This window comes from Saccopteryx leptura, chromosome 2 (genome assembly GCF_036850995.1).
Source record: "Saccopteryx leptura isolate mSacLep1 chromosome 2, mSacLep1_pri_phased_curated, whole genome shotgun sequence".
In the NCBI taxonomy this organism is placed as follows: Eukaryota; Metazoa; Chordata; class Mammalia; order Chiroptera; family Emballonuridae; genus Saccopteryx; species Saccopteryx leptura.
In genome coordinates this window covers 244,712,758-244,722,670 of record NC_089504.1, presented here as the reverse complement: position 1 = coordinate 244,722,670, position 9,913 = coordinate 244,712,758, and the positions used below count along the sequence as shown (strand labels likewise).

Sequence of the window (9,913 nt, the reverse complement as noted above, 5' to 3'; positions counted from 1 at the left end):
GTCACTATCTTAAACTGTATAAAAGACTTTTTAGGGCAGTGAAATTGGATACTGAGAGGTGGGGGCGTTGGGTAGATGTGTGGCATGTGCAAAAGCCCTGTGATGGAGGGAGTATGGTGGTCTTAAGGAACTGAAGGCTGGCCAGTGTGGTTAGAGAGCAGGGAGCCAGGGGAAACAATGGCATAGGGTGAGCAATTGATGAATTCCAAATCATTCTAGAAGAGTCCTGAGGCAAGAATGGAAGCTCAGATGTAAAATGCAAGAGATGGTGATTCCTTCAAGATGGAGAGAAGTGGCCAAGACAGCTAATTGAAGAGGTATAAGTAGCAGAAGTTAGTGATGGATTGGTTATGGGGGTTAAAGGAAAGGAGGTCAAGGATGACTTAGATTTGGAGAAATAGGTTCAATGAATTCTGCTTTGGATATGTTAAGTTATAGAAATCAAGTAGCCCTGGCCGGTTGGCTCAGCGGTAGAGCGTCGGCCTAGTGTGCGGAGGACCCAGGTTCGATTCCCGGCCAGGGCACACAGGAGAAGCGCCCATTTGCTTCTCCACTCCTCCGCTGCGCCTTCCTCTCTGTCTCTCTCTTCCCCTCCCGCAGCCAAGGCTCCATTGGAGCAAAGATGGCCCGGGCGCTGGGGATGGCTCCTTGGCCTCTGCCCCAGGCGCTAGAGTGGCTCTGGTCGCAACATGGCGACACCCAGGATGGGCAGAGCATCGCCCCCTGGTGGGCAGAGTATCACCCTTGGTGGGCGTGCCGGGTGGATCCCGGTCGGGTGCATGCAGGAGTCTGTCTGACTGTCTCTCCCTGTTTCCAGCTTCAGAAAATAGCAAAAAAAAAAAAAAAAAAAAAAAAAATCAAGTAGTAGGATGTATGGGTTGAGTTCAAATTCTAACCTCAAGACTCCTCCTTTGCATATAGATGGTAATTTCAGCCAGAGCATGAATGAAATCGAGGGAGGGGGAACTGAGGAGAGGACTGCCATTACTTAAAGCAGTGGTTCTTAACCGGGGTGACTATGCCCCCAGGGGACATTGGGCAATGTCTGAGATACTTTTGGATGTCAACGTTTGGGAAAGTGGGGATGCTACTGGCAAATAGTGGACAGAGGCTGGGGGTGCTGCTCAGCATCCTCCTGTGCACAGGACAGCCCCCACCACAAAGAATCATCAGGCCCCTGTCTGACCAGGTGGTTGCACAGTGGGTAGAGCGTCAGACTGGGATGCGGAAGGACCCAGGTTCGAGACTGCGAGGTCACCAGCTTGAGCGCGGGCTCATCTGGCTTGAGCAAAAAGCTTGCCAGCTTGGACCCAAGGTCGCTGGCTCGAGCAAGGGGTTACTCAGTCTGCTGAAGGCCCACGGTCAAGGCACATATGAGAAAGCAATCAATGAACAACTAAGGTGTCGCAACGAGAAACTGATGATTGATGCTTCTCATCTCTCTCTGTTCCTGTCTGCCCCTATTTATCCCTCTCTCTGACTCTCTCTCTGTCTCTGTAAAAAAAAAAAAAAAAATTTGTAAAAAAAAAAAAAGATTCATCAGGCCCCAAAGTCAGTAGTACTAAGGCTGAGAAACCTTGGCTCAAAGGCTGCATAGAAGAGGGCAGGCCAGCTGAGGAGTCTAAGAGCAACCAGCAGAATGTGGCATGCGGAAGGTACAAGAAGAAAGTGTCTCAAGTATCAAGTGGAATGAAAACTGAAAATGGTCAGTGACTTAAGGATGTGGTGATTTTTGGTGACCATAATAAGAGTTTCTGTGAGGTGGTAGGGTCAGGAGCTTTTATAGCTAGAAGTGAATAGGAGAATAGGAAAATGGAGACAGCAAGTATAGACGACTCTATAGTAGAGGTAAGGCAGGGAGGGAAGAATGAGATGGGGCTCTTAATATACATATTTTAAAGCTGAGACATTATTTTAAAATTATGAATATTTCAGCCTGACCTGTGGTGGCGCCATGGATGGGGCTTTGGCCTGGAATGCTAAGGTCGCTGGTTTGAAACCCTGGGCTTGCCCAGTCTAGGCACATGAGAAGCAACTACTACAAGTTGATGCCTCCCGCTCCCCTCCTCCTCTCTAAAACTCAATAAATGAAACCTTCAAAATATGCTGATATTCCTCTCTAGTTGAGGGGAGGTGTGGGAAGGCTGTCAGGCACAGTTAGGAAAGGACGGGCTTTAGCTGGGAGGGGCAGCTTCTGTTGCAGAGGGAGGGGAGGCAGAGGAGATGGGAGTTAGCAGAATTGTGACTGCTTTTTTCTGTCTCTCACAGCCCTGGTGTTAGTTTAAATGACTCAGGCAGGAAAATCAGAAGCAGATTACTGATCCCAGACTGTGTACCTTTGGGGAAGGGTTTTGTTTCAGAGAATGTGTTGGTCCAGTCATGAAGGTTTTGGGTGTTCCATGAACCATCACCCATCCAAGTTAGGGAGACCACATTGGCCAAATTTCTGAAAAGGGGCTTTTCCCTGGAGTATTTAATGAGAATTCTTACTTTGAATAAACAGTATAATTACCTTTTTCCCTCCAGTTTTCTTGTCTGTTCTTTGGAGCAGTTTCTTCTGACCAGTGAGAACACTGCGACAACCCTTTGAACAGTCTGGCAACAGCAAGTGACAGTGAAGAAGAGGACATGAATAATAGCAGTTTTTTCATATCCTAACACTTAATGATGGCTGAGTTGCACCCCCCCCCCAGTCCATTTACTGACTCACACACACTTCAAACATGTTTTTACACTTAATCTCTATTGTTTTAGACTTCCTTAAAATGCAGCATGGGCTTTGCCTTCTAAACATCATCTCACACAACAACCATTATCTAGAAATAGCTGCTTGTCAAGTGTATGTTATTTGCTTTAAATCCGTTATACCACTTGGCAGGCAGACGTTTTCTGTGCAGGGGAAAGGCACATTAGAATCCTTCAATTCAATGCGTGTTCACCCTAGAGCTTTTAGCATTCTCCTTGCCAGTTCTATGAAGGTGCTAAACTTTCCCAGCAGCCTTTTGGAGTGCGTGTATACTGTGTATAGTTTTGTGACTACTAGTCAGGTATCTTTGTATTTGATTAGAAACACTTGAGTGCTGGTGCTTTCAGACATAGTAGAGTTATGCAATCTTTTCTTATGTTATGCCATGACCTTTTTGTCCATTGCTTGCTTATTTATTTATTTATTTTCTTTTTTTGTATTTCTCTAAAGTTGGAAACTGGGAGGCAGTCAGACAGACTCCCACATGCGCCCGACCGGGATCCACCCGGCACGCCCACCAGGGGGCGATGCTCTGCCCATCTGGGGCGTCGCTCTGTTGCAACCAGAGCCATTCTAGCGCCTGAGGCAGAGGCCACAGAGCCATCCTCAGGACCCGGGCAAACTTTGCTCCAATGGAGCCTTGGCTGCGGGAGGGGAAGAGAGAGAGAGGAAGGAGAGGGAGAGGGGTGGAGAAGCAGATGGGCACCTCTTCTGTGTGCCCTGCCCAGGAATTGAACCCGGGACTCCTGCATGCCAGGCCGACGCTCTACCACTGAGCCAACCGCCAGGGCCTGTCCTTTGCTTTTTTTTTTTTTTGTATTTTTCTGAAGCTGGAAACGGGGAGAGTCAGACAGACTCCCGCATGCGCCCGACCGGGATCCACCCGGCATGCCCACCAGGGGGTGATGCTCTGCCCCTCCGGGGCGTCGCTCTGTCGTGACCAGAGCCACTCTAGCGCCTGGGGCAGAGGCCAAGGAGCCATCCCCAGCGCCCGGGCCATCCTTGCTCCAATGGAGCCTCGGCTGCAGGAGGGGAAGAGAGAGACAGAGAGGAAGGAGAGGGGGAGGGGTGGAGAAGCAAATGGGTGCTTATCCTGTGTGCCCTGGCTGGGAATCGAACCTGGGACTTCTGCACGCCAGGCCGACGCTCTACCACTGAGCCAACCGGCCAGGGCTGCTTTTTTTTTTAATGTATTATTTTATTTTATTTTTTTGGTGGCAGACAGAGAGAGTCAGAGAGAGGGACAGATAGGGACAGACAGGAAGGGAGAAAGATGAGAAGCATCAATTCTTCATTGTGGCACCTTAGTTCCTCATTGATTGCTTTCTCGTACGTGCCTTGACCAGAGGGCTACAGCAGACCAAGTGACCCCTTGCTCAAGCAGCGACCTTGGGCTCAAACTGGTGAACCTTGCTCAAACCAGATGAGTCCACATTCAAGCTGGCAACCTCGGGGTTTCGAACCTGGGTCCTCCAGGTCCATCCTACACTATCCATTGCGCCATCGCCTGGTCAGGCCTGTCCATTGCTTTTTTTAAAAAAATAATTTTATTAATTTTATTAACATGGACTCAAGTGTCCCACTGAATATAACACCCTCCCCCATGTCCCTGTTTACACACCTTTGCCCCTTCCCCCTAACTCCCTCCCTCCTTCCCTCTGGGATTTGCTGTCGTTATCTGTATCTCTGTGTTATGTATATATAATTTCACTAATCCCTTCACCTTCTCTGATCCCATCCCCCCAACCTCCTTCCTTCTGACAGCTGTCCCTCTGCTCCCTGCGACCCCGCCTCTGCCTCTATTTGTCCATTGCTTTTTATATTTTGTTAAGATTTTAAATAAAATTAACCCCTGTGGAAAAAAGGTCAAGAATAAAATTAGCTTCTTTCCTCCCTTTGGAGTCCTTTTATATATTAATTTTTTGATAGCTTGAAATGGTCCTGATTTTCAGATGTGATTTTCTGCGGTGTGATGCAAAGAATAATTTAGTGAAAGTGATGCCAAAACATTATTTCTGTATCACCTGACACAGAGCACTAACCCCCACTGTCAAGACAGCCTGAGCTTGGGGTAGAATAAGGTAGAAGATGAGTCTGTTCTTTGTTCCCTTAGGAATTAGCTTGCTACCTGCACAGACTAAAAACTCTGGCACAAAATACATTGTTATGTAATATTTTATGATGCATGCCTCTCCCTCCCCCAAACCTGTTTATAGCCAATTATAACCTGACAAACTAGACTTTTGTGACATCTTATTGTTGTCTTTGTGAAACCATCAAATCCCAAGGAAATGCTAACTGGCAAGCAATTGTACTCTAGATTTCTGTGAGGAATTCATAAACAAAGGTGGCTGAGTGGATCAGTAAACTTTAGAACTGTGAACAGACTTCTAACTAAAACCAGAATGAATTTGGCTCTTGTAGCTCAGTAATGACTCAGAGCTACCCACAATAACCTAATAAAAACTCAAGTTCATCCCAAAACGTTCCTCAGTGAATGAAAATGGGCTTTCACCAAGCTTTTTGTGGGAACTGGCAATGCCCACGTAATTTCAAGAGGTCCTTTCACGCTAAAGATTTATCTTATGCTTACACTGAACACTGGATTTCACATATTCCAAACAAATGCAGATGACTACACAGAGAACATTTATATAGGAGAGTAACTCAACATAGGTCTCCTTGCTGAGGATGAAAGTTTCTGGTTCTCTCATGGAAGTTGGCAGCAGGCTTAGGTCATCATCATCAGAAATTGCCTGGATGCAACACTAGTCTATAAAAGACAGTTATACTGTTACAGTGTATTTAATTTAGATTTTAGAATGAATACAGAATGCTATATTTAAATGGCACCAGATTTTTCTGTGCTTCACTCCATAGCATTTGGAAGAGGCAAAAACTTTCTCAGCTAGGAAACCATGTATATTTTATATTCAATTATCAGTCCATTTTGATGAATTTCTGAGGAAGCTAAACTGATGCAGTAAACCAGCTGGTGAAAAAGAGCTATGGTGGATAAACTAGTAAAGACAAAGTAACAGCTATGAAGTAGAGTCATTGCTAGACTGAGAGGCTTGGAAATGAGGACTTGGTAGAGAACAACAAATTCAATGTCAACAGTTGGTGTCTTATTTAGTTACTATTTAAATTAAAAGGAGTACACAGATTAGTATAAATACTATATTTATTAAATATCTTTACAGTTTATTTAAATGTATTTACAGAACTATTCCTGCATAAGTTATATTTCAGACATCCAAATCAGGCCATTGCCTCTTGGGTAAGACAAATAATGATAGTCTCAACAGAAAAAAGCAGCTCATTAGTATACACAAATTAAAATTTGCTTCATTATTTAGCCATCTTTGTCACAAACTACCTGCTAACAGTTAAAATTTTGACATGGACATTCAATTTTTAGTTGAGAAGTTCAATTTTACAAAGAATTTAATTTATTCTGAATAAAATCCAAATTGTTTTCTGCTTTATATTTTCAATTCTATAAGATTTTTTTTTTGAAATTGTAAAATTTGTTAAATGCAAACATAGGATCATTTCCAGGGAAATTGGATGCTGTAGCTTCTACCAAAGATAGCTAGTATAAGGTGACAAGGAACCAAGAACTTACTCAAAGTACAAACATTTACAGTTCTAGCCAATCTTGTTTACAAAACACTCAAAACTGACTCAGTAAATTCCCACAATTCCTGCCTTGTTACTTGATGTGGTAGGCTGGTGTTCTGAAGGTGGTACTGAAGACTACTGTTCTATCCAGAACAAATGCAGCTGATAAGAGAGGACACTCTCACCACACGAAGCTTGAAATCTAGTTGCTAATCTAGACACAGCCCAACCCCCAGACATGCACACCTGGAATGGATTCTTTTGTGATTTAGTACCCATCAACCATGTCACGCCAGTACAGTAATTCAGAACAGGTAACTCCCCCCCTACACTTCTTCTTTCAGTTTTTAAGAGCCTATGGACTCCACTGCATATCCGGTAAATTTTTTTTTGTGCGCAGGCAGCTTAAATTCACAGGAAGAAATAAAGTTCTGATATGTTTAGAGTGCACATTTTGAAACAGAAGAAAATAAAAATTTCAAGCATGTGATAAAAATATTGATTTTTTATAATACAGTATTGCTTTATAAATATAGATGGAAAAGCTATAAACTTTACTGGTCTTTGGTGCATCCAGAGAGGGATAAATAATTTGCCATTTGTAAATTAGAAATCCAAATTCTCTTTTGTTATAAAAGTCCATGACATGAGGCAAATGTGTGTGTTGTTTTATACTGCTTGATTTAAAATACAATTAACACACACATCAAGTTCAGAATCAGACCCAGCAAGTGGTGTATCTCAGTCATACTTCACAGAGACTTGGGTCCTGCAACCTGGAAAATTCCAGCACGGGTCCTACACAGCCTCTGAGCGCTGAGAGTGGAAGGAGTTACTGATAAGCAGCACTCCAACTGACCACTGGCACTCATAAAACTAAGTGCATACACCAAAAGGACAAGGAAAAGACAACATTTTGTGTCACTAAATCTACAGGCCGGGTCCAAAGTCAGTTCTACTGTGAAACTCAATTCTTTCCCCACTAATTTCAACGTCACTGGAACAAACATATTGTTGATTTCTAACCATCATTTCTCAAAAAAGGTAAGTTGATTAAATGAGTTGTGTTAAAACACCACTGATTAGCTTTACAAAGATTGTGTTTTGATGGGTTAGGTGAGAGCAGAGAAAAGCCAGTGACTTAACCAGCACTGCTCTACCAGGAATCAAATGTAGGCATTGGAAAATTAATGCAGAATATATCCAGATCATAGGTTACATACCTCTGACCAGGAATAATGAAAAACCCAATAAAAGAACTAACCTTATCAGCCCAAGTATAAATGTACTCCTTCCAGCAAAACCCTTCTGGATGCAACTTTCTTTGCTTTTTAAATACACAGAGACTGCAAACAGTTTGTGCAAAACAAACACCCCACCACTTGCCATTCTGGCTTCCATGACTCACAGCACGATGGGTTCTTGTTAACAGTCTCCCTCCACCCCACCCATCTCCTCTACCAAAGAATTGTTCTGTCAAGTTAGGGTAGTTAAGGCATTTTGACATGTAATTAAAGGTGATTCAAAATAGACATCTAACATTATGCCAATTTAGGAATAGTAGATAAATTACTGAACGGCTTACAAATGAATAACTCATTAAAAATGAAATGCCTGTTACAAGCATGATGCATTGAAATATAGTAATGACATGTACATGGTACATGTTAAAAATTTTTAAATAAACAAAAGCTTGACAGTTACTCAAATATACAGTACAAATTCACAAAACAAAATCTTTTAAAACAAGTTGAGATAACCTCAAACATACGTTTTAATGCAATAAACCACGGAGTAAGTATCTCCTTTAGAGAATGAGACTTTCTATATTCTCTGCAAGTAGATTCTCATTCAGGTTTAATTGCATTCTCATCTATACACCAATGTTACCTGACATATATATAAAACATGGCTTTAATTTAAGGATTGCTAAGTATATATATTTTTCTACCACCAAGTTAATGAAGGAAAAAAAATGACCCAAAAATATATATCTTTACAGCAGTTGACTTGTACACAAACCTTAAAAATAAGTTTAAGCTTGCAGATAATGGGAAAACTGAATGCGGGATAGTTTTATAAGGAAACTACACACTGCAAGATGGCTATTCGGAAACTGTAAACATTAAGCTTGATTCAGAAACCCCTAAATTTCTGTGTAGGACAAATGCAAATGCCAGATTATCACTGGTTTTCCTCATGGACTCTTGTCCTGCTGCCGCTGCCCACTGTGCTCTTCCCACAGGGACTCCCTGAATTTGCTGCATGCTCTATAGAAAGCAAGTCTACTAATAAAAGGGATGAGTGAGACCAAGGGTAGCATGCCTATCAAAAGCTCCAAAATTCAAAGTAACAGCTGTCCATTCTCAACCCATCAGGCCCTACAGGCCTAGAGCTCCCCACAGGGACATCATATCAGACAGCTGGGAGGAATTTTAGCCATAGCATTAAATTTCTTGGCTTTGAGGAGTTTTATAATCTTGAGTAATAATTCCATTAAAAATTTTTGGTAAAGAGTCTCTCCCACTCCACCCCTCCTATAAATCAGGACTAATCAATAAACTGCCAAGACTTTGATCACAGGATCACAGTTAAGCATCTTTAAAAAACCATGAAGCATTTGCATCCACAGAATTAAACTGAATTTTCTTCCAATTTGTAATAAAAAAGCTCCTGGGATCAAGATTTCATAATCCAGAGCAATATTTTAGAGCAGAATTATAAGCCCCTGAAAAACAGGAGTTTATAATGAAAACACAAAGCCACATCCAATCATCATAACAAAGACTGTATAGTACACATGTGATATTTCTTTTGATGAATAATGTACGTTTCTAGCAGATATACCATAACATAGAATTTGTGTTAGACTTTTAAAATCTCTTTTACAATTTTGAGTGCACTTTACCAACACTACTCATTCAATACTTCAAGAATTTCTGAAAAGTGATAGCCATTTGGCTTTGAAAAACTCCATCCCAACATGGAAAGGGCCATGGGAAGTGAAAATCAATCTTCAAATCTTGATTCTCTTCAAAGTTGCTGGCAGATATGAGCTAGTGAATGACAGTAGTGGTTCTCAATAAAGATCTTAACGGGGTCTCAAAAAGGCAGGCAAAAGGTTTCCATCACTGGCCATTGAGATCAGTGGCAAAGAAACGTGGTCCTGCCAGCAGGATCAGCAGACACGGCTGAGAGAACCTGGGTGACAGACCGAAAGGCAGAAGCTGACACCTAGGTGAGTCAGTCTGTATACTCAGCCACTATGGAAAGAAGGACGGTGATGTCATCTGGCTTTCCACCTAAAATGAAAATGAAAATGTACTCACATATCTTAAAAGGAAAAATATCAAAAACTGTAAGCCTAAACTACTAGGAGACAAATGCTTGCAATTCAAGAAGGTTTGGTTTATCAATATATTCTAGTAGACAAAAAAATAGATATTTGATAAAGATAAATAAAACTACCAAGAAATTATATGTAATTTGATTGAAGCTTTTTAAAAAAACCTTCCCTCCTTTTAAAACAGGAGCTCTGTTCCC

General features: G+C 42.0%; 1 protein-coding gene across 1 annotated transcript in view; it reads right to left on the bottom strand.

Annotated features, from left to right (window-relative positions):
* Positions 1-5,912: 5,912 nt before the first annotated feature.
* Positions 5,913-9,913, bottom strand: part of PPTC7 (protein phosphatase targeting COQ7) — a 44,407-nt gene continuing 40,406 nt past the window's right edge. Inside the window, exon 6 of the mRNA XM_066370945.1 lies at positions 5,913-9,672. Coding sequence (XP_066227042.1) covers positions 9,614-9,672 — 59 coding nt within the window. The 3' untranslated portion in view covers positions 5,913-9,613. The remainder of the gene's footprint in view (positions 9,673-9,913) is intronic.